At 42.1% G+C, this 26044-nt stretch overlaps 1 protein-coding gene across 1 annotated transcript in view; it reads right to left on the bottom strand.

Moving 5' to 3' along the window:
- NCS1 (neuronal calcium sensor 1) overlaps positions 1-26044 on the bottom strand; it is a 97212-nt gene that overhangs the window by 24242 nt on the left and 46926 nt on the right. Inside the window, exon 2 of the mRNA XM_001364447.4 lies at positions 10564-10588. Coding sequence (XP_001364484.1) covers positions 10564-10588 — 25 coding nt within the window. The remainder of the gene's footprint in view (positions 1-10563; positions 10589-26044) is intronic.

Genomic DNA, 26044 nt, shown 5'->3' with positions numbered 1-26044 from the left:
AATAAGCAAACTGGGAAAATACTGTACACACTAACAGCAATATTGTACAATGAATAACCAACTATAAAAGACTCAGTTACTCTCAGCAATACAATGGACTTACATGACAAAGAATGCTGTCCACCTCCAGAGAAGGATCTGTTTAGAGTCAGATGCAAATCAAAGCATACAACTTTTCACTTTATTTCATTTGGGTTTTTATTTGGGGATTTTGGTCTTATGTTATTATTCTCTTTCAACAATGAATAATATGAAAATATGTTTTGCATGATAATATATATACATGCCCATATCAAATTGCTCACCATCTCCTGGACAGGGAGGGAAGAAAAGGATGGAGACAATTTGGATCTTCTAACTTCAAAAAAATTTTGTGGAAAAATATCATTACATGTTGTAATTGGGAAAATAAAATATCTTTTTAAAAAATATCATTAATTATGTGGCCTTACTATCTCACAGTGGATAGAGTGCTGGGTCTGTGGTCAGGAAGACTCATCCTCCTGAATTCAAATCTAGCCCACGACACTTATTAGCTGTGTGACCCTGAGCAACTCACTTCACCCTGTTTGCCTCTGTTTCCTCATCTCGAAAACAAGCTGGAGAAGAAAATGACAAACCACTCCAGTTTCTTTGCCAACAAAATCCCAAAGGGGATCATGAAGAGTCCACAACTGAAATGGCTGAACACTGGCAACATTGTTTTATTTTATGCAATAATCTACTACTATTCTTTCCTTTCTTGCATTTTACATTTTAGCTAGCTTGAACTACTACCCATCTTCCTTCCCACCACTCCCACATCTCTGCTTTTGCTCATATAGAAGAAATTCTTGCTTTAGCAGTTATATGTCCTTCGGCAAGACAGTTAATTCTCTGGGAAGACCTCAGTTTCCTTATCTGTAAAATAAAGGGGTCAGACTGACCTCAAAGTTCTAAATCTATGTTCCTATGCCATCTCAGATGCCACCATCTCCAGCTGGTAAAGCCACACACCCCCATTCCTTCAAGCCTCAACTCAGATGCCACTTTTTCTATGACACTCAAACCTAGAGTTAGAAGTGATCTCACCACCATTTGATTTCTCAGAATGCTTTACCTGAATGACCTAAGCCCCTAACACCCCTCCACCTAAGAACATTTCCTTATCTCCCAATTATATTCAATAGTCTATGCTGGGTGCTAAAGGAGCCTTAGAAGAATTAGATAGTTACTGCCCCAAGGAGGCAACTCATAGACAGTCCTCTGGTTGGTCTAATTCTTGAAGACATTTAGGAAGAAATCCCCATTTCAAATGTGAACATGCGGGTATAATTTGGGAAGTGGGCCCTCTGAGAGAAATCTAAAGGACCACTTTGTTTGGATGTTGTAACAGGAATTCTCATTCAGACACAAATTGGTCTACAGTCCTTTGGAACCCTGAAATCCTGTTCTCCAAGGCATGGAAAATAACATCCTGCCATAAACTGAAAACACTAAAAGACTCTCTATCTTTGTCCTGAACATCAACAACTGAACTCCAATCATGAAATGGCCCCCAGGGTGCTTGGCAAGTCACCATGGGCCCCCAGAGGTCTGCAACACAGCTTGGAAAATTCTGATCTACCTGTAATTATTTCCTTGTCAAGGGTTAACACTGCAGTGAATGCCTTCCATAGAGCCAACAGTCAGAGAAAGGTGAGAAATAAGAAACTAAATAAAGCAGATAAATAAATAATAATGTATAACCTCTATTTGCAATCAGCTAAACACAACTGGGCCTTCAGCCTGACTGCAGATTTGGCAAGGGTTCTCCCATTATCTCCTCAAAGAACATTTGCTTTCTGTTTCATTTTTCTCCCCAGTTCCAGGTCCCAGAAAGACCAGACAAATCGTGGAGGAGGCAATATCCATGGCCACCATACCCCTTAACTTTCAGAAGTTGGCTGGTGCTGGACTGCCCTTGTTAGAGTTAGGATTAAGAAAACTTTTTAATGTCACTCATCTCTAATAACCAGACAGTGCCTGACCCAGAATTAGATTTTCTTAACCTTCCTCCTCCTTAGTTCTTTCTAGGACTCCATCCCATTCCCAATCCTCTTTAAATAAAATAGTTTTTCTCACCTAACAATGCAATTGTAATAATCTACAGGAAAATACCAGCTGTGAGGACAAAGGGAATTACTTTAAACTGCCCTAGGATTAGACAAGAGGCCAAACTTCCATTTACTGCAAAGGTTGTTAAAAAATGGAATGGATTCTCAAGTGAAATCTAGGACCTGTCCTGAAGAATGACCCATATATGTCTCTCTGGGATCATCCTGCTATAAAGTTACTACCTAGATTCTAGGGGATTATGACATATGGAGAAGAGTCCTGAAATTAAGAGAATCTGAGTGCAAATCCAAGGTTTGCTATTTAATGTGGTAAGTCACTTAAAACCTCCTCATGGCATCTCTTTCTCCTTACCTTGTGAGATGTCAGGATTCTCTGCCCTTCTGCCTATTTATCTGTAGGTTTTTGTTGTGGGTTTTTTTTTAAGTGACTCATCATAGACAAGTAGCTAAGGAGATTTCCTGATTATTCCCCAGTTCTGATTCCTACTTTGGGGTGCCCTGGCCTAAATCCCTGCTTCCCCCCTCCCCAAAGCTGTAAGAAGCAAAGGCTGCTGGAGCTTCCCAGAGAGAAATGGATCAGGGTGGGGAAGCATTGACGTCAGCCATGGAAGAGGAGAGCAGTTCCCTGGCTCTGATCCAACCAGACTGTGATTTGCGGCACATCATGAAGTGAAAAGGAAAAACATCGTCTAGTTGTGGCAAAGGCCCGAATTAGCAGACTTCAAACAACACAGGACTTGAAGGGTGGCCTTTAGCTCCAAGCCTGCCCCCCACCTCCAGTCCCACACCCAGAGGACTCTCAAGTGCCAAGCTGACTGATGCTTCGGGGCTGTCTGGGGCTCCTGCAACCTCAGTGTTTTCCCCAAGTGCCCAGAGGGAAAAGCATCCATCCCGTCCAATTCTTCCGGTAACATTCTTCAAGGCTAGACTAGACTGGTGGTCAGTCACAGACAGAAGGTTTATCCTGAACAAAGAGAAAGAAGGGACCCATGGGAGAAAAGAAGTCAAGCTCCAGAATTGGGATTCTTTTAGCTGTATATTGTCACCAGATAGTGTTGTAGTTTATAAGAAGAGCTCTCAGAGGACACTGAGTCCAATTCTGATTTTACAGAAGGAAAACTTGATGCCAGAAATTAATCTATATGATCTGCCCAACTGACTTATGGAAGAACTAGAACTACCAATTAAAAGAAAGTAGCACAGTGGATAGAGTGCTGGGGGGCCTGGAATCAGAAAGACTGCTCTCCTCCTGAGTTCAAATCTGGTCTCAGATGCTTATTAGCGGTGTGACCCTGAGCAAATCACTTAACCCAATTTGCCTCAGTTTCATCATCTGTAAAATGAGTTAGAGAGAGAAATGGCAAACCACTCAGGTATCTTTGCCAAAAAAACTCAAAATGAGGTCACAAAGAATCAGATATGACTCAATGACAACATAGTGTAATAGATAGTATTGGACTTGTAACCAAGAAAACCTGGGTTCAAATCCTACTTTCTGTTTATTAGCTACAGGAGTGGAGAGAGGGTGGACAAATCACTTACTCTAATTGAGTCTTATTTTCTTCATCTGTAAAATGAAAAGGTTGTAGGAGGCAGCTAGATGACTATTTAGGACTGGGAACAAGAGATCCTGGGTTCAAATTTGACCTCAGATACTTCCTGCCTATATGACCCTGAGCAAATTATTTAACCCCCATTGCCTAGCCCTAACTGTTCTTCTACCTTAGAACTGATATATAGTATTGATTATAAGATAGAAGTTAAGTATTTTTTTAATGAAAAGTTTGAGCTCACTTACCTCTACAGTATCTTCTAGATATAAATCTATGATTCTATGACCTCAGATTCCCTGACTCCAGAACAGAATTACAACACATTTTCTCCTATTGCTCTTTGAAAAGAGATATGCTCCATTCAAAATTTTAGTCAGTCCTACTATGGGTCTCCCTCCCCTGATTCCAAAAATCCATGATGCAGAAATCCAGGGCTGAGAGAACTCACTAGTATGGACACCACAGCTTAAAGGGTCAGGCAAATATTTGAGATTGGTGTCAGAAATTAAGCAAAAATCCAGATAAAGAGATGAGTCAGAACACTGTGGTGTGAATTTTATTCTGAGTTAAGTTCTCAGACTTGAAGGAGTCCTTATAACTCCCTGCCAGGGCAATGACCGAATGCCTAAGCACACAGTATATGGCCTAGAGAGCAATCCTTAAGTTCTAACATCTGCATTTTACTTTTTTGCTAGTGCCAAAGAGATTTGGGAGTCAGAAGTGCCATGTGAAAAAGCTTGATTCTTAGCCATTGTGCCTAGGAAACTTCTCTCTCAGTACAGAGTTTTTAAACCAGGCTTCATCTAGCATTGGAGTCAGGAAGACTGAGATTCAAATCTTGTCTCAGAAACTTACCAGCTATGTGAGCTGTGCCTCTGTGCCTCAGTTTCCTTATCTGTAAAATGAGAGGTCAAATTCAATGGCCTTCTAAGATCTTTCAATTCTAAATCTATGCTCTTATATGGCCTGGGTAGGGGAAAAGTATTTACAAAAATCCTGAACTCTTGGTACATAAGACACTTTTGGTCTCAGCGGCTCTGTTTGATCAATGCTTATCAGTTTATAACTAGAGACTACCAAGTGGCATGGCAAATAGAACTCTAGATCTGAAGAGAAAACCTGAATTCAAATCCAACCTCAGACACTAGCTGTATAACTCAGGACAAGTTACTTAATCTGTCTGCCTCAGTTTCCTCAAATGTGAAATGGGAACAATAAAATCAATCTACCTCCTCAGGTTCTTGAGAAAATAAAATGAGATATTCTTCAAGTGATGTGTAATGCTTAAAGCAATATTTAAGTGTTACTTATTTAGGCATCCCCAAATGATGAGGGAAATGGAGGCATCAAAGTTCAGAGCCACAACTCAGCTCTCTATCGCAAAGCCAGGAACAGCTGAAATTTAGCAGCAGGTTTAGGGTAGCAGATCATTCAAAAAGGGTCCCCAAGAGAAGCATTCTCTAACCAACTTCTTTTAGTCTCATTCCATTACAGCCCCAGGCTTCAAGGCCAAGCCCAGAATGATCCAAGGGACATTTTTAGCACAAAGATTAAAATTATGACAGAGGAAAGATATTTTCAGAAAGTACTTGGGGGGAGGGGAAGAGTGAGAGAGTGAAAAGCAGATCAAGAGTTCTAGTTTCTTCCAAATCCCTCCACAAATTGGGGTGAGTGGCTCAATTCCTCCAGGCCTCAGCTTTCATCTACACAACAGGAGAATAATGCCAGAGCTTGTAAGTCTTGCTCCACAGCCAGGTGTTCCAGAATGTCTCTAGGTGCTTGAGAGGGCATTAACAAAGAAGAACGCTTGGTCCTTCTCCTCCTCCTCCGTTCACACTAGCCCACTCCACCCACCTTCCTGATGATCACTGAAACAGGCTAAAGTGGGCACACCAGCAATAACAACAGCCACATGAGAAGCTGGAAGGGGCCATTAAGAACAAACAGAACAGCAGGAGAAGACAAATTGTTTTCTGAAATTTCTGCTTCTATTCTTGTGGGAAAACCAGAAGGGGGAGAAATCAAACACCAGCAGAGAAAAGAGAGAGGAGGAGAAGGCTGTCCCTGAAGAGCTCCCAGCTTTTTCCCCTGGTAATACCCATTCCTCACCCTCCCCATCTTGTGAAATCAGGTGGCGAAGACAGGTCGGCCCTCACTGCCCCCAATTCCCTCTAGTGAAGTATTAAATCAAGCAGAGGAATTTTCAAGCAGCTAAGGGACAAATCCAGAAGAAAATATGCACCTGCCACTTTGGACATCTATCTAACCCTGCCTACACTTTCCTAGGACCCCCACCCCTAACATACACATAGACACACACGAATATATCTGCACGGGGAGCCTAGAGTGCAGGGGAGCATACATGCTTGGCAGTATGCTTTCCCACCCACCACCTGGGCAAGATCCCTGTTGGAGGCTTTGGCACTGTCTCTGGAATCTGCTCCCCTCCCCAGCTGCCAGCTCTATTTTCCCAGAAACCCCTTGGGGGTGGGGAACTGAGCTGGTGCATGAGAATGTGAGAGGGGTTGGTAGAGGGAGGGGGGAGTTGTACTCTCTGGGCTCTGCCTGCACATGGCTGAGCAGCAAGCTGGATTCCTACTACATCTAGGCAACCACCCCCTCAGTGGTACTTGAGGGATGGTGACAGTCCCACCTGCCCCCAGGAACAGTAGCAAGGTATCTTATACTGAAAAGAGCTGGATAGGGACTCAAAAGACTTGATTCTAATGCTTACTTGAATGGCTATGGATAAATCATTTCACCTCTGTGGGCCTCAGTTTCCTCATTATGTCAGACTCTATGACTCCATGGACACTGGGTCTTTCTATCCTCCACCATCTTTTGAAGATTGTCCCAATTCATGTTCATTGATTCCATGGCACACTCAATCCAATCCATCCCTTCCACTGCTGTCTTCTTTTACCTTCAACCTTTCCCAGCATCAGGGTGTTTCCCAGTGACTCCTGTCCTCTTGTTACATGGACAAAGTATTTAAGTTTTAGCTTCAATATTTGACCTTTCAGTGAGTGAAGTCTAAGTTAATTTCTTTAAATATTAGACAAGATGATCTCTAAAATCTATCCAAGTTTTAAACTTTATATTCCTTTTCCAACCAGCTTCTCATGAGTGCCTGAAATCCCCAATATTTGGTATACCTCCTTTGAGTTAAGATATTGCCCCCAGAAGACTCCAGATAAAATGCAAATAGAAGGGTGACACTAATTATTAGTGACCATTACAGTTCTCCAAGAAAATTAAGTTCTTCAAAGTAGTTACCAGGCACTAATCTTAATGTGGTTAAAGAAGTGGTTAGTCACAAGATACAGAATGGGGAAATCTTGACTAGTGGTAGAAAGGGGATAAAAGGAACATACCAGTACTAAAGAGCTCATTGGAGATCAGCGCAGGAGAGGATGGGGCCCCTTCTAAGGTTAAAGAGACCCACCTGGATCCCAGAATTATTAAACCATAGAATAGAGAGCTGAAAGGAATCCTAGATCCAACCCTCATATGACCCAACCCTCTCAAAGGGTGACTTGTTCTAAACTAGAACAAGTCAGTGGCAAAAACCCAGACAAGAACCCAAGTCTCTCTGCCTCTTCTACTTTTCCATGTTGCCTCAATTAGCCTATGACTTACAGTGTACTGCCCCCCCCCACCTCACCCCATCAGTTCCTCCAGCCCTTCTTTTTCACTTGTGAAGAAAAAAGCCTTCACTGATGGAGTTGATCCCACCCAACCTGCCCAGGAACCTGACCCAGATGTTGGTAGCAGCAGATGCAGCCAGCTGCAATGTTGTAGAGATGCAGATATGACTGTACGGCCCTTTTGCTAGAACTGTCATGCCCTGAGCTCCTCTATCTGGCCAGAGTAAGGGATGGGGAAGACTTTTTCCTATCAGGTTCCCCAATGCATGAATCATGGACTTGGGGATGGGGAGGAGATAAGCAACTTCTAGACTTTCTCTGCTAAGGGAAGGAAAGGGAAGCCAAGGCATGCTTGGGACTCAAGTGTTCTGGGTAGCCAGGGGTATATCCAAAGAAGAGCAAGAACACTCTCCAGTCTCATTCCTCCTCTCCAAATCCGAGCGTATACGTGGTACAAAGAACCTGAATTCTAGAATACAGAAGCCCCTGAATTCTAGACACTGGTTGTGTGACCTTGCACGAATCACACACTTTCTCTAAACTTTATTTATCCCATTGGTAAAAATAATTCTGTCTTTAGGTGACCTAACAAGGTACTTCTAGTATCCCATCAAAGTCCAGTCAGGATTGCTAGACTCACCCATAACAATAACAGTGAGTATTTATATAGCCCTTCAAGATTTGCAGAGTGATGTATAGCACACACAGACACACACACACATGCCCACAGATTGATTTATATATGTAGATAGATACATTTTTATTTCATGTCCAGAACAACACTACAAAATTTGCCTATGAAGAAATTGAAGCTGAGAAAGAAAATGATTTGCTCAGGGAACATACAACCAATAAAGCTAGATTAGAACTCTGTTCTTCCTATCCCTAAATCCAGCATACAATCCTCTATACCTTGCTGCCTCATTTATAGGGAGAAAGAGGTATTATAGGCCCTAAGGGAGGAGAAAGAAGGAGCACAGGGGTTGGGGGATTGGGGGGGACTGTCTTTCCCTCTTGGAACTATTCAGGATGACTCCTCAGAAATATCCTGTGTATCCCCCAAAATAGGTAGTCCAGGAAGTGAACCTCAACCAGAAGAGAGCCCTGCCCCATGAATTTCTATACCCTCTCACCCTCCCCTTCCTCCTCCCTGTTCAGCCCCTAGAGGTGCAGGATGGAAGGACCAAGATGGGGACTATCTCTCAGTTCCTTCTCAGCTGATAGAGCTAGCAAGAAATCAGGTCTGAGTTTTGCACACAGATGAGTAGCCAACCAGGCAGAGGCCTCAGAGCTGCAGAGTCACAGCTCAGGGAGGAAGAAAAGACATTTCCTGCTCATTTGGATTCAGGTCCTGTCTCTCCCTGAAGCACTGCCCAGCCTGGGTCTACCAGGACTCCTGTGGCCTTGGATCCTCAGGGTTGTCTCTACTTAGAAAATAGGCCATGGCAAAGCCTGGCTGCCTTCCCACACCAGCGAACTCTCCTTTTCCTTTTGCACCTCATTTCCTCTTAAAAACCCAAGTATGAAAAGCTATACCCTTTTAAGTACTTCTCCAGGGCCCCACTATCAAAGTCTCCCAAGGGAATGCCTTCACCACCCCTGAAAGGGGCCTTGACTAGAGAAGCCCATATCTTCTAGAAAGTTCAGATTCAGAAGAGCAGCAAATATTTGGAAATCTCTGTAAATATTAGGTAATTGAGTATTAATCCATGTGTTGATAGGAAGAAACTAATTTCTCTCCCTCCATTAAACAAACGTTTATTGAGCATTATTATGGTTTAGGACACTAGGCTAGGTTCTGGATTAGTTAGAAAGAAAAAAGAAAGAAACAAGAGACATAGGCCCTGCCCTCCAGGTAATTACAATGTCAGCTGACATAAGTGAATACGGGATAAATGCCACATGAACAGAGTGTGCGAAGGGGCTCAGAAGCGTAGAAGGTGGGCAGTCGTAGTTTGCCCCAAATACTCCAGGTGGATGGGATTGCTGAGATACAGGCTGAGGGGTGTGGCAGTCACTGAAAATCCACTCTGGACTCCAGTCTGCATTCACTCCAGCCCTCACTCACTTCCCCAGACACCTGGCCCCATTCAGCAGTAGACCTGCCTATGCCATAGCCTGTCAATCCTTTGCCTGGAAAATCACTAGCATAGACCAGGCATGTTCACAGCCTTCAATACCCATCCCCTAGCCCAGTCTGGAAATGGGCCTCCATCTTTTCCTGCCTCCAGTCCCCCTTGATAATGGACCCACACTTCGCCATTTACAATTCCTTTGCTCAGTGTGAGAAAATGTTCCAGAAAGTTCTAGCAGCTTGGAGATGGGGAAAGTCAGGACTTCGCTACTTTACCAAAAGTATGGCTGTGAACCAATATGGAACCCAACTACCAGAAAGACCAAAGTCTGGGAACACGTTTGGGAAAAAGAGGTTTAAAGTCAGTTCCATAGACAGCCAAATACAAAGGTGACCTTGGACATAAAGCCTGGAAATATTCCATGAACAATTTGATCCAATAAACATGCATAAGTGCCTACCAATGCCAGACGCTATGTTATACTCTACCGATACAAAGAAAAATAATAAAAAAGATAAAAAAGAAATAGAAACAGTCCCTGCCCTCAAGGAGTTCACAGGCTACTAAAGGTAATTAACCTGTGCACAGATAAATACAAATTGTATACAAAATAAAAAGACCAAATAATGTCAGGAGAGTAAGGGAGAGCCCTAGAAAGAGGGAAGTGAGTATCAGGAAACCTTCCCTTAGAAGGTAGCATTTGAACTAAGGCCTGCTGGAAACGAGCAATCCCAAGGGATAGAAGAGAGGAGAGAGCATTCCAGAATTAGGGGACAGCCTTTAGAAGACAAAGAGGTGAGAGGTGTAATGACATATAGAATACCACAAACGTTTATTAAATGTCAACAATATGCAGAACAATTGGGGCTGAGGGGAGCCACTCTAAGAGTACCCACTGGGTGCAAAGCCCAGATTATAAGGAACAAAGAAGGGATTTGCTAAAACTCTGCCTCATTTAAATCATAACTGAGTCCATCAGAAGACCTCAGATGAGAAAAATCAGTTTTCTAGTAAGAACTTTCTTACAGGGCCAAGGGTATGAGATAGGAGAAACCGTGAAGCTATATTCAGATATATCTATGTAGTATCCAACACCCACATTATCTGAGCCCAGGATTTTCAGCAAAAGGTAGCCCCATTTTCTCCTAAGGAGAATCTGGAGGGTATAAGAAATGGGAAAGCAGGTACTCACCACTGCTGAACTTCCTTCTCAGTAACTGCAAAGAGAAAAAAGAACAAAGAAGTTTTAGTAATTAATCAATCAACATTTATTAAGTACCTACTTCAGTCAGTTACTGTGTTCAGTACAAATTCAATACACTGACAGAGGTTGAGAAGGAGAGGGCATAATGTATACACACACACACTCAAAATATTAGAGTTAGAAAGGACAATAGAGGCATCTAGTTCAATGCCTCCATTTTGTAGATGGGGAAACCAATGTTCAAAGGAGAAGTGACTTATACAAAACTTGGGGTGAGTTCAGTCCAATAGCAGGGACTAGAACTCGGAGCTATAGAACTCTTTCCATAGCAATATTCCCATTTGACCTTGCTACAGAAAACTGTCAACAGAACTCAAAGAGAAAAGACCTGAATACCTGCCTGTCATTTTCCTAGAGCCCAAGACTAATCAATCATGCTACTCCCTTAATCAATCAACTCCAGTGGTTCCCTACTACTTCTAGGATCAAATATAAACACTTCAAATATAAAGAGCATGTATATATTCATGCATACATTCATGTATGATAAAATATTTGCAAATATGAAGTACATACACACAAGCATTTAGAGCTTTTTACAGCCTGGTCCTACCCTACCTTTCCAGCCCCACTGCACACTACTACCCTTTACTTACTCAACAGTGAGGTTAAATAGTCTTCCTTGAAATTTCTATTTCCTATCTCTGGGACTTTGCACTGGTTATGTCTCATGCCTAAAATTCACTCCTTCCTCACTTCTGCCTTTTAGCATCCTGCAAGGATCAGCTTAAGTGCCATTGTGTCTGAGGGCTTTCCTGAGCTCCCAGTTACTAATGCTCTGCCTCCAAAACTACCTTCAGTCTATTGTGAATTTACCTTTATGCATATATGGTGTCTCTCCTGGCTAGACTCTGACTTGAATTCCTCAAGGACAGGCTGTTTCCCTTTTGTCCCCTAAAACTGGCTAAAGTGTAGGATCTTAAAAGATGCTTTCTGACGGATTGAGAATCTTTCCCATCTCTAAGAATGCTTTCACATTGGTTATGATGAGGCAACCCTCCACATTACTTTCTTTAAACAAAGCACCCAGTGCTAGAAGTCCAACTCACCATCATTCCCTACAAAAAAATACATGTTCTTCTTGTTAAAAAAAAAAAAAAACTTATCTTCTGGCTTAGAATCAATACTAAATATTGGTTCCAAGGCAGAAGAGTGTTAAGGACACTAGGCAATGGGGGTGAAGTGACTTGCCCAGGGTCACTCAGCTGGGAAGTATCTGAGGTCAGACTTGAACCTAGGACTTCCTGGCTCTCTATAGGCTGAGCCATCTAGTTGCCCTGAATCCATAGTATTCTTTTTTTTTTAACCTTTATCTTCCTTCTTAGAATCAATACTGTGTATTAGTTCCAAGGCAGAAAAGTGGTAAGGGCTAGGCAATGGGGGTTAAGTGACTTGCCCAGGGTCTCACAGCTGGGAAGTGTCTGAGGTCAGATTTGAACCTAGGACCTCCCATCTTTGGGACTGGCTCTCAATCCACTGAGCTACCCAGCTGCCGCAAATCCATAGTATTCTTAAGCCTCAATTGTCACTCTCCAACTGGGATCTCATAGCCTGCCTCCAATGACCATGTTCTAAGAATCCACCTAGGCAGGATTTTAATTCTTACTTGTCTTATCTCCTTGCCCAGGTCATGGATCAATCCATCAACAGACATTTACTGATTTACTTTGTGATGGGCACTACGGAAGAGTCAAAGACAAATAAAGCACAGCCTCTTCTGTTAAAGACCTGAGAGCGGGGCATTGCTCTGAGTGGTGCAGCATTCTAATGAAGTCCTTCTGGTACTTGAACCCCTTTGGACGGAGGCCAAGACAGACGGTGCCGCCCTGCAGTAGGACATGTCAGAGCTAACTTACTGAGCCTCCCTGGAGTGAGCCCTCAGAGACACTTAACATCCCCCCCCAAAGGAAACGCCAGCCCCCACCCCAGACAGTCCTGACTCACGTGACCTCAGTGAGCAGCATCAGCCTGAGAATAACTCAATCCAGTGTTTGGTCTGGAGCAGAGGCCTCGGTTGGGCAAGGCCCTCCATATTGATGGATGTTATGCTGCTTGGCAGGGTTCAAAGGAGGCATCGCTTAAGTAACTGCCATGGATTGTTTGTGTTGAGTTATTACTAAGAACTACGGAAGCTTTCTCCTAAATCGAGCACTGCTCAGATGTGCCTGACAGCAAGAGAAGGAAAAACCCTCCCAGGGAACACTCTCCAACATTAATCTCAACTGAAACAGAGAACCAGCTCTCCTTGCCGCTCATTTAAGTCAATCCACAAGCCTCTATTGAGTGCCTACTATGTGCTGGGCATCATGTCGTGTCTCGGGGGAAAGAGAAAAAAAGACAAGAAAACAACCACTGCTCTTAAGAAGCTCCCATTCAAATAAGGGAGACAACACTCAAACATCTGGACATACAAGTTATGTACAATGGAACATACAAGATATATTCAGGATAAGCTTAGATGGAAAGGCACTAAATGGGAAAGGACCTGTTTGTACAAAATTATTTATAGCTGATCTTTTGTGATGGCAAAAAATGGGAAACTATAGGGATGCCCATCAACTGGAGAATAGCCGAACAAACTGGCACACGATGGTGATGGAATACTATTGTGCTGTAAGGAATGAAGATCTGGAGGATTTCAGAAAGCTAGAAGATCTCCATGAATTGTTGCAGAGTGAAATAAGCAGAACCAGGAGATCGTTGTACACAGTAACGGCAATACTATAGGGCAATCTGCTACTTATGACAGTAGGATAATCCAGGGCAATTCTGAGAGACTAATGAAAAAGAATGCTATCCACCTCCAGAGAAAGAACATTGGAGTAGGAATGCAGATGAAAACATGTTGATTTATCCTTTGTTAATAGGTCTATGTTTTGGGGTTTTGTTTTTATAAGGGTATTCACTTACAGAAATGAATAATATGGAAATAAGTTTTGCATGATAATGCATGTATAACCCAGAAAAAAAAATTGAATGGAAAGTACTAGTCTGAAGGGGACTGAAAAAGGCTTCAGGCAAAAAAAGCAGGATTTGACCTGACACTTTCTTAAGTGAAGGAGAGAATAAAGGAAGATCTATCCTCATTACTCAATAGGGGCAAAGACTGCTTAAACAAGCTTTCCACCAGGTGGTCTCTAACAATGCTGTCTAACCAAGGTGGGGCACAAGTAGGTAAAAGCCAGAAGAGCAGCTTTCCTGGGAAAAACTCGGGATGAGATATAGAGTTTTGCCCAGCTAATTGCAACCTTACTCTATGTTGATGGGATTACAGCTGTCCTCAAAGAAAGGAACTGCATCTTCCACTCATCAGTTCATTCAAGAAACATTTATTACAAACTAGAGGAATACTGGTAAAGCCTGGAGGTGATGACCATTAAGTGCATCATAATAATAAAAACCAAACTGCTATGGAAGGCAGCCTATCACAGTGGAAAAAACATTAGTCAAAGGATCTGGATTGAAATGTGCACTCTGCCACTTATGACCTGTGCAACCTTGAGCAAGTTATCTAGCATCTATAAAGGGGAGATGGGAAGACGCAGCTGGGTGGCTCAGTGGATAGAGAGCTAGGCCTGGAATTGGGAGGTCCTGGGTTCAAATGTGACCTCAGACACTTCTTAGCTATGTGACACCCTGAGCAAATTGCTTAGCCCTTACTACTCTTATGTCTTAGAATTTATGCTTGGTACCAATTCCAAGACTAAAGGCAAGGGTTTTTTGGGGGGTTTTTTAAGAGTATGTGTGGTGGGGGGGGGGTGTCAATTAGATGACATTTAAGGGACCTTATCAGTCTAAATAAATCTATAATCCTATGGTCCTTTGCGTAATCAGCATATGTTAGTTAGCTAGAAATATTTTCTATGTAGTGGGCAGCCTTGAGAGTTAGGGGAAAGTATCCTCAGGGAAACCAGAAATTTGGACAAGGAGGAAAGATATCATTCTTAGAACTCAAACAATGTCAGGTTCTGTCCTATCCCCTCATGAGTCCTCTGACTCAGAAGAAGTGCAGATGAAATCTCTGCTCTTTTCTCCTTGGACCAGACATGGACATTTGTTCTCCATTTAGAAGCTACCCTTAAATCTCTGGAGGTTAGCAAATCTGATCAAGATGAAGAGCTATAGGCTCTAAAGAAGTTCCTAAACCCAGTCTGAGCTTGGACTTAGGGAGATCTATATTTAAATTCCACAGCAGACACTTAATAACTTCATGTCCCTGAACGCATCACTTAACCGGTCTGTGCTTTAATTGTCCCATCTGTAAAGTGAGATTTTGGACTTAATGGTCCCTAAGATCCCTTCCACTGCTACACCTATGCTCCTGTGACCCAGGCTTATTTCCTCTCTGTCTCCTCAATTCTCATTCCAAGAGGAAATGGCATATAAGGGAAAGAATTCTGGATTGGAAACCAGAAAACCTGAGTTCTAGTCCCAAGCCACTGGGTGACCTTGGATAACAGTCTGCAATTTGGTCTCCTAATATATAAAAAGGGGTTACAGTACTAATATATGTATATATATAATATCAGCCTTGATATTCAATATTTTTATATCTCTACTCAATCTTGGCCTGAGGTAGAGATTCTGCTAGTAACAAATGAGCTCCTGGTAACCTTGAAGACTAGCATCAGACTGTACTACACAGGAAATCTCAGTCCCTCTCCCTAAAAATCCCTAACTGAGCAAACAAGGTTTTTGTGTTTGTATATGCGTGCACATGTGTGCAGAGATGTAGAGCCTTACACAGACATAGCAGAGAACCACTGACAGATTTATAAGAAACTTTAGATCTAGCTCCCTTGTTTGCCAGATAAGCAAGCCACGCAAATGTTTTATCCAAGTTTCACAGCTAGTAAGTGGCAAGAATGGGGCTTGATGGCAAAGCTTTGAGTTCTTTCCAAGATATCACATAAGAGGAGAATAAAAGGCTGAGAGAGACCTGCACACAGCTAAGCTTTTGTATTCCCCTTCACCAACAACTTATCCTAAAACCAGTCCTTCCTGCACTCCCTCCCTCAGAGTTTAAGGTTGGTGGAGAAAAGCAGCAAGAAGCAGGACCTCTCTGCACTTTTCACTGAAGGCTTCAATTCCAAGAACAAGAATGAAGCCCTGAACCCAGTCACTCCACCCCCATTCTGGGTTAAGCTACTGAACCATGAATGGTGCCCAAGGGTAAATTCTTTATTCAGCTAAAAAAGGAAACATTTTTGTTTGGGAGATTTTTAAAAGGTTGGCTTTATTGCTGTTTTGGGGCTTTAATATCCCTTTCATCTCCAAATAGACCTCCTGCCACCCCTACCCTTGTAACAAAATATAAAAAGGAAAGGGGAGGGGGGGCATTTCTTCAAAACCCACACAGATTTGAGTCTGATCAAGTGCAATGTTCCACACTTCCCTGTTTCTTCTTCTTTTTAAACCCTTACCTTCTGTCTTAGAATCAATACACTGTATTGGTTCCAAGACAGGAGAGCTGTAAGAGATAGGTAATGGAGGTTAAGTGACTTGCCCAGGGTCACACAGCTGGTAAGTATTTAAGGCCAGATATGAACCCCAGGATCTCCTGTCTCCAGGCCTGGCTCTCTATCCACTAAGCCATCTAGGTGCCTCTGACTCATCTTTTAATGTCAACCTATGACATGTTAAAAGACCTCCCAAGAGAAATGCTCTTTTCCCCTTTCATTGCATAGATGGGAGGTTATGGGTATAAAATTCTGCATATTTTTAATATGTTGTTTAGTTTTACTGAACTGTTTCCCCCCACCCCTTTTTCATTCTGTTATATAAGCTGGTTCTCTGGAGAGGAGAGGGGGGAAAGAGATGTAGATGATGGGAAAACAAAAAAATCCAGAAAATTTTGTTTTTAAAAAGGAATACAGTAGGAGCCTTCTCATTAAGAGACTCTGACTTGATCATTATATGGCTGTTTGGGCTGGTTGTATTGGGAACTAGCAAAGGGGCTAATGTAACAAGAATCAAAAGCCCTGCTAAAGTAAGGCCAGAACAGGAATTTCTCAAGAAGACCAGTACTAATATCCCCTCCCAAGGCCCTTATCCTTTTCAAGAAAGAAAGCACTGAAAGTATTATCTGAAAAATGAAAGAGAGACAGAGACGGGGACAGGGAGGGAGAAACAGAGAGAAAGGGAAAGGGAGAAACAGAAAAAGAGAGGGAGAGAAGGAGAGAGAGGGAGGGAGAGAGATAGACAAAGGGGAAAGAGGGGAGGGGGAAAGAGAGAAAGAGAGGGAAAGAGAGCAGGGAGGGGATGGGGGTATGTGGAGAGAGAGTGGGAGAGAGAGGGAGAGAGAGAGAGAGATTATGTGTGTGAGAAAGAGAGAAAGACAGAGAGAAGGAGAGAGAAGGAGAAAGAGAGAGACTGACAGAGAGAGAGAACACAATCATATAAAAGAAAACACACTGATAGACATCAGAATTCTGATCAACAAAGTGATTATCACAGCTTCAGAAAACTCAAGGATCTCTAGTGAAGTATTCCTCCTTCCTCTCAGGGGAAATGTGGGAGGTTATTAAAAGGCAGAATGAAACACACATTAAGGGTAGCTAGGTAGTGCCATGGATAGAGAGAGAGAGAGAGAGATAGGCCTGGAGTAAGGAAGACCGGAATTTAAATCCATCTTAAGACACTTACTGAGTGACTCTGGAGAAATCATTTGACCTCTGCCTCAGTCATCCTATCTATAAAATGGGGATGATAATATTAGCACCTACTTTTCAGGGTTATTTCAAGGATCAAAAGAGACATTATAAAGCCTTATTTTTTTAGCACATAGTAAGCACTATACAAATTTATTATTATTACACAAGATCAGACATAACCGTGTTGATTTCTGCTGCAAGGGAAGGTTTGGAACTTAGGGGGGATATGGTTGGGAAGAGACAGATGTTGGAAAAAAGACTTGTCCAGCCCTCTCTAAAGTTAACCAATGATCTAATAGTTGCCAAATATAATGGCTTCTTCTCAATCCTCATCCTTCTTGACCTTTTGTAGCCAAATACTTTCTCTCCCCTCTGCATGGTCATACACAGCTCTGGGTTCTCCTTCCAACTTCTGAGAGCTCTTGATTTTCTTGTTTATTCATTAGCCATCTCTATTTCTCTCTCTCTCTGTCCCTCTCTGTCCCTCTGTCTCTCTCTGTCTCTGTCTGTCTGTCTGTCTCTCTCTCTCTCTCTGTCTGTCTCTCCCTCTCTCTTTCTCTCTCTCTCTCTCTCTCTCACACACACACACACACACACACACACACACACACACACACACACACAAACTGTGGGTATATCCCAAAGGCCTGCCCTGGACCATCTTCCCTTTTCAATCTATTGTCTCACTTGCTGACCTCATCAACTCCCATGAGTCAATTACTATCAACGCAGACGACTTTCAAATCTATATATCAAGCCCTAGTCTCCCTCCTGAGATTCAGCTCATTGTTACCAACTGCCTATCAGACATTTCAGACCAAAGGCACCTCAAACTCTGAACATGTCAAAAAACAGAACTCACTATCCCCCTCCCCCCCCAATCTATCCTCCACACTGCCCTCTCAACATTTTCTAGTATTCTTCCATAGAAACTCCCTTCCACTCACTCTAGGATCGGGCCATACTATATACTTGCTATTTTACATATTCAAGAGGCAGTGGTGGCACAGTAGATGGACTATCAAGCTTGGAGTCAGGAAGACCTGAGTTCAAATCTAGCCTCAGACATTCACTAGCTCTGTAATCATGGGCAAGTGATTTAATTTAATACCTGTTTGCCTCAATTTCCTTATCTGTAAAATGAGGATAATAGCAGCTACTTCCTAATAGCATTAAGGTTGTTATGAGGACCAAACTAGAAACTGCTGGGGATATCACCAACCTTCAGTGACCCAAGTCCTCCATACCTCAGTGTTATCTTTGACTCTTCATTCTCACTCCATCTATCAAATGAGTTACCAAATAATCTCATTTCTTTTTCTACAACGTCTCTTACATACACTACTTTCCTCTCTAACCACACAGTCGCCACCCCTCACCGGGACTGCTTCTGCTCACTCTAATCCGGGGCTGCCATGTCACTCTTCCACTAATAAACTCCAGTGGTTCACTATCATCTCCCAAGTCAAAAGCAAAACTCTCTTTTGCTTTCAAAACTCTTCAAAACCTACATCCGGCCCTCCTTCCAATACCTTTCCAGTCTATTTACATCTTACTCCTTGTCACCTATTTTTCAATCCAGTGGCACTGACTTCCCAATGGACCATTCCATGACACCCCATCAATCTGCTCTGCTCATTTTCTCTGGCTATCTCCCATTCCTATCTCCCTCCTTATCTCTCTCTACCTGTTTCCCTAGCTTCTTTTAATCCCCAACTAAAATTTTATCTCCTACAGGAAGCCTTGCCCAGCCCCTCCGAATTCTAGTGCCTTTTAAATTATTTCCTATTTACCCTTTACATGGCCTTTTTCTTTGTATTTGTTACTTGTTGTCTTCCTTATTAGACTGTGAGCTCCTTGAGAGCAAAGATTTGACTTTTGCCTTTCTTTATTTCCCCAGTGCTTATTATTAGCACACAAAAGACACATCACAGGGTCTGCTACATATAAGCACTATCTAAGTGTTAGCTATTATTATTGAAGCTCCATTTCCAATCTGTGTCTTGGCTTGGCTTATTCTTGTACCTTAGAATGCCCTCCCTCCATACCTCTGCCTCCTGGAAGCCCTACTTTCCTTCCAGACTCAGATTAAATATCATCTCCTTGTGGAGGCTCTTCTTCATCTTCTTAGCAGCTAGTGCCTTCTCTCTTCCAAGATTAATTTGTGAATGCCTTGGACATAGCTACATACGTTCATCTATTCTTCCTATCAGACTGTAAATTCCTTGAGGTCAACCAAAGATTGTTTCCCTTTTGCCTCTGTATTCCCAGCACTCAGCACGGTGCTGGGAATGTAACATAATATAAGCACTTAATAAATTCTTGATGATTAAGATTAATTGAAGAACTAAATTTGGGAGGCAAGGCCAACTGTGCTGCTGATCACTTTGAACTGGCTGTCTCATTTTCAATCTTGGATTTGAGAAGCCAATAGTATTATTATTCCACTCTCAGCAGCTCTGGGTTTCTCATGGGAGTTGGGGACTAAGAAACCTGCTGCTGAGTTTAGGAACCCAAGTCAAAGAAGCAGCCAAGAATGGGGACCATCCGGGACCATGGAAACAGCCCCCTGCCCCTGCAGGGCCCAGAGCGGGGCCTACCCTGGGAATCGCCAGGTTAGCGGGTTCCTTTACTTCCAAACCAATCTTAAAAGATGCAATAGGCCTGAAATTGACTAAGATAATGAGACAGAGGGGAGATGTGTCAATGTGCAAGCAGCTGATAAAAATAGAGACCGAGGCAGAGGGAGAAGATGCCAATTACCTAGGATGGCAAGACCTCAAATAAAAGAAAGCAATTTTCCGAAAGAAAAGTTTCAAATGCATCTGGCAGGGGATACAGGCTAGGGGAGGGAAGCACAAGCCACCCCTTAGCAAAAGGAAGACATTAGAAACTGCATGTCCTAGGAGAGCCAAGCATGAGACTGGGAGAGAGGGGGGTGCAAGTGCAAGGGAAAAGGAAAAAACAAGCAGGGATTCTGATGTGGGAAATCACCCCAACTCCACAGCTGATGGAGGAAGCTGGAACTGAGGGCCAAGGAGATGAAGAGCATGAGAATGTTCAAACCTAAGGGCTTTTAGGCCATTCCTCTGCATCTCCAAAGGAATTCCCAGGTCTCCAGTCATCCATTTCATTGCCTAAGTAATTTGACAGCCAGACCAGAGATAAAAGAAGAGGGTCCATGGCTAGAACTCTCAGGATTACTCCTAAAACCTAGAGACTTCCAATAAATATATGCATCACTCAGATCTCCTCAAGTCCACAGGAAACAAAAGCATCCTAACTTTAGGAATCTGGTCAGTAGAAATACCTCTTGTCTAATGTTCTAGATTACCCCATCCCCTCAGGGGCAGGGGGAACAACTTGGAAGAGGGGGGTCTCAGGAAAGTAGGTAATAATTGTTACTGTCATCATTATGAACATAAATATAATATACAATCATTATCTTAATAATGCCTTATAATTTCCAAAGGTCTTTCATTCAGTTTATCTCATTTGATCCTATGAACACCCCTGTGAGGTACATTGGGCAAATTATCCCCATTTTGTAGATGTGGAATCTGAGACCCAGAGAGGCCAAATAACTTCCCTATAATCATCTAGCTCAGTGAGTCTTTTCACCCCACAGTGTAGATATGCCTACTATATGCATGACTGACACTGCCTTGTTCTTCAGCCTAGCTCTCAGAGGAGACTTTGCTTTCCTTCTGATCACATGTCCAATTCAAGACAAAAAGGGGGGGATGTACTCAGCCAGTCAGCATGTCTTCTCCCCATCCATGTTCCTGTTATTTCAGAAATACGAATTAGAATGGACTCTTCCTCACTAGAGCTAGAAGCATCCATGATGCACGCAGTTGACAGAGAGGCCAAAATGTGACTGGATCAGCATTTCTCCCCATGCCCTGAGTACCCCTGCTGGCCCCCATGGGGAGATGCTGCATAATGTGTGCAACCAGCCAAGCCCAAGAGAAAAAGGGAGGGAAGCCACCTCTTTTAAGTAGTAATTAACCTTTAAGAAAGCAAGTTGCCTTGAAGGTTTGCCCCCAGTTTTGTAAAGGGGCCTTAGAGCTTTTAATTGCTCCACAGCTGGGGCCAAAGATGAATAGCTTTCATCTTCTGGTCTAACCACCTGCTCCTTCCTCTCTCCCACAGCCCCCTCCAGTAGTTCCATTCTCTATCGGAATTCCAAATGCCTGAAAGCTAAGCCCTGCCTGACTTCAGTGGCATCTCCTTCAAACTCAAATTCTATGGTTTGGCTTTTGTGGATTCCATTCAAAAATCACTTTAACAGTATTCCAGATGTGAATGGGCAGCTAGCTGTGCCCCGCCAGGGCCTTCTCCCTTGCTATCCAGTACAAATAAACCAGACTTGTCTAGATCTACTCTCTCTCTCTACTGGGCAAGACCAGAGAAGAGGAGATATTCCTGTCTTGTATTCATGGATTCATTCTTCTCTTGGCTCTCTCACTGCGGGATCCAAGGATCACTTCCCTTTCCTCCCCCCTCCTCTCCCAGCTGCAGTTTCATCATCTTTAAAATAAAAAAGTGGAATTAGATGATTTCTGTGGATCTGACATTATGAAAATATATATAATGTAGCCCCCAGAGCTAACCTGAGAGCAGCACACAAAGTCCCCATAGCAGCTGTAAAACTGACAGGAAATTCCGACTCATAAAACAATACCTGGTACTTCCACACACAACCCAGGTGGGGAGATGAGGAGCCATTAAGGGTAAAGGTCATCTCCAGAGCCCCAGGGATAGATACAGGAGGATTCTCACCAAAGCAGTCTGGATTGCTAGCCCTTCATTTCACCTTTTTACTGTTACATCAGTCAACAAGCATTTTTATATTATTTTTTTAAATCCTGATCTTTTTTTCTTAAAATTGATATTTATCATTATATTGAGATTGAATTGATAAGTATTGGTTCCAAGACAAAAGAGAGGTAAAGGCTCGGTAAAGAGGATTAAGTGACTTGCCCAGGGTCACACAGCTAGAAAATGTCTGAGGCCAGAGTTGAACCCAGGACCCCGCATCTTCAGGCCTGGCTCTCTATCCACTGAGCCACCTAGCTGCCCCCACCAATTACTGGAGCTCAGGAGAGAGAATAGAGCAAATCCAGCAAAGATTTATTGATTAAACTTATAGAAGCTGATATAATCACTGAAAAGTATAGAGAAAAAAAGAGAACATAGCTCAAGACAGTCTTAGGTGCACCCACAGTTAGCTGACACATGGATAATGAATGAGCGAAGATAACTGGGAAGGAGATCAGACTGGTAGGAGAAATATGGGTGAGCAGTGAGAGTAAAAAACCTCAAGTAGAGAAACTATCCAGAAAGAAAGGATAATCATAGAGATAGCAAGAAGGTTGAGGATTAAGAAGCAGCCACTGGATTTGGCCAATAAGAAATTATCTGTTAACTTTGGAAAGAGCAATGATAAAAACTTCAATGAAATCAGAAGCAAAATTGCAGAGGGTTAAGAAGAAAAAGAAATAGTTTGGAACACACTGACTATGGCTAACCTTCTCAAGATAAAAAATGGAGGAAAGTTGAAGGACAATAGTCATTGGGAATAGTAAGACTTAGAGAGGGTGTCTTAAAGATGGAGGAAATGAGTCTACAATTAACAGGGAAAGAACCAGTAGATAACTAAAGATTAGAGACAGGGAGAAGGAGAGTGGAGGCAATCTGCTAAAGAAGACAGATTTCAGTTCAGTAATTTTTTCCAGATGTATCTGATTCTTTGTGACCCCAAATGGTATTTTCTTAGGGAAATTACTGGAGTAATTTGCCATTTCCTTCTCCAGCCTATTTTTACAGATTAGGAAACTGAGACAAATAGGGTTTAAGTGACTTGCTCAGGGTCATGCAACTAATAAGTTTCTGAGGCTAGACTTGAACTGAGGAAGATGAGTCTTCCTGACTCCAAGCCTGACTCTCTATTCACTGTACCATGTTGCTCTCTAAGAGAACCAATTAGGGAGTGCTAAATGGTTTGCCTAGTTAAAGTGAGGAACCAATTGAGATTTGAAATAAAGTAAGGATTCCAGAACTTCCACTTGGCTAAGCCTAGATCTCAGGCTTATAGGATTTAGGTCCTTTAGGAAGGGATTTTAGACCCTATATAGTCCAACCCCTTCATTTTCCAGATAAGAAAACTGAGAAGTAATTTGCCCAAGGAATATAAAGCAAGAGAGTTAAATTTCTAATCCAGACTATAAGATCATAGTATTATCATATGTAACCTAGGTCAAATTGCTTGTCTACTTAATGAAGGTGAAGTGGAAGAGAGGAAGAGAATTTGGAACTCAAAATTTAAATGTTACTGTTTTTACATGTAATTGAATTTTTAAAAGATCAAAGGTGTTAGTTTTTTAATTTCCAATTTACTTTTTCATTAATTTTATTAATAATAATAGTAATACATTATATTAGAAGATATTAGGATCATTTTTCCTAGTTAGGAGGTTATTGAACTGGCCCCTGAAAATGTGTAAAATTTACTTAAGGTATCAAACATTCCTAAGATAAGAAGTCAAAAAGGGATTCAAAGCTTTCCAAAGTAATTTGACTCCTTTTATTGATAAAAAGGCTTCTATTGACACACCCAAAGATATTTGGTTAGTTAGGAATTCCTAGATTCCATTCCAGACTCCTGGGTTATCTTTGTGATAAGTAAATCTCCTCCTCTGAATTAGTTCAAAATTGGTACATTACCGCATTGCTGGCAGAGTTGTACATTGATCCAACCATTCTGGATGGAATATTGGAACTATGCCCAAAGGGCTTTAAAAGACTGTCAGCCCTTTGATCCTGCCATACCACTGTTGGGTTTGTACCCCAAAGAGATAATAAGGAAAAAGACTTGTTCAAGAATATTCATAGCTGCACTCTTTGTGGTGGCAAAAAAAAAATGGAAAATGAGGGGATGCCCTTCCATTGGGGAATGACTGAACAAATTGTGGTATATGATGGTTATGGAATACTATTGTGCTCAAAAGAATAATGAACTGGAGGAATTCCATGTGAACTGGAATGACCTCCAGGAACTGATACAGAGTAAAAGGAGCAGAACTAGGAGAACATTATATACAGAGACAGATACACTGTGGCACAATCGAATGTATTGGACTTCTCTATTAGTGACAAAGCAATGATCCAGGACAATTCTGAAGGACTTATGAGAAAGAACACTATCCACATCCAGAGGAAGAACTGTGGGAGTAGAAACAGAGAAGAAAACATGATTGATCGCATGGATTGATGGGGATAAGATTGGGGATCTAGACTCTAAACAGTCACCCTAATGCAAATATTAATATGGAAATAGGTCTTGATCAATGACACATGCAAAACCCAGTGGAACTGTGTGTTGGCTATGGGAGAGGGGAGGGAGGGAAAGAACATGAATCATGAAACCATGGGAAAATATTCTAAATCAATTAATGAAATAAAAAATTTTTAATCAAATAATAAATAAAAAGTAATGGAGCCTCCTCCCTCACTTAGTAAGTGTGGGATTTTGGGAACTCAGTGTTTAAAACTGTAACTTAGTCCGTTTGAGAATTTGTTCTTAGTTTGTTTAACCCTAATTAAAGGAAGCATGAGATAAGGTATCCCTTTGACTGGACCTATGTGGCCTTTATGGCCTAAGAGGTCACAAAGAATGATATTGGTAAAAATATTTCCCTCTCACATAACTTTGCTTTGTCAGGAACTCCCATCTTTGTTCAGGATTAATTTTTCTCAATCCTTAGCTTAAGCAAAACAAAAATCTAGTTTTTCACCAATAAAATTTCTGTGTTGGAAAAGCTTTGTTCCTGGAGCAGCAGTAATCTAATCACAGGAACTCAAAGGAAAATGTTCTTCTTAATTGAGGTATTAGTAGAAAGTCACCTTAAAGGTCACTTAGTTTAATCCTTTCATTCTGCAAATGAGGAAACTGAGGATAAGTAATTGAGCAAGATAAAGTAATTGTTTCAAAGTCAGCTGGGTGGCAGTAAATGGAAGAGTAAGTCCAAATCTAACACCTAACACCTTCTGCCTCAAGGCAAATCCCATCCTTTATCCATCCTTTATCCACTAGGACACATTTACAGTGGCACTCCCTTGGGACACTGGCATTGGCTGATAGGAACAATATCCATATTACACATACTAACAATGGTATATCAGTCTAACTGCAGGCAGTTTGGTTCAAGAAGATTCAATTTGAGGAGGCAGCTGGGTAGCTCAGTGGATTGAGAGCCAAGCCTAGAGATGGGAGGTCCTGGGCTCAAATCTGACCTCAGACACTTCCCAGCTGTATGAACCTGGGCAAGTCACTTCACCCCCATTGTCTAGCCCTTACCACTCTTCTGCCTTGGAACCCATACATAGTATTGATTCCAAGACAGAAGATACAGGTTAAAAAAAATTTTTTTTTTTCTAACATGATAGCAAAGGAAAGTAATGAATGCTGGAGGGGGTGTGGCAAAATAGGGACATTAATTCATTGCTGGTGGAGTTGTGAACTGATCCAACCATTCTGGAGGGCAATTTGGAACTATGCCCAAAGGGTGCTAAAAGAATATCTACCCTTTGACCCAGCCATAGCACTGCTGGGTCTGTACCCCAAAGAGATAATGGACACAAAGACTTGTACAAAAATATTCATAGCTGCGCTCTTTGTGGTGGCCCAAAACTGGAAAATGAGGGGATGCCCTTCAATTGGGGAATGGCTGAACAAACTGTGGTATATGTTG

This window comes from Monodelphis domestica, chromosome 1 (assembly GCF_027887165.1).
Source record: "Monodelphis domestica isolate mMonDom1 chromosome 1, mMonDom1.pri, whole genome shotgun sequence".
Lineage (NCBI taxonomy): Eukaryota > Metazoa > Chordata > Mammalia > Didelphimorphia > Didelphidae > Monodelphis > Monodelphis domestica.
The sequence above is the reverse complement of the archived record's forward strand: the minus strand, read 5'-3'. Positions and strand labels throughout refer to the sequence as shown.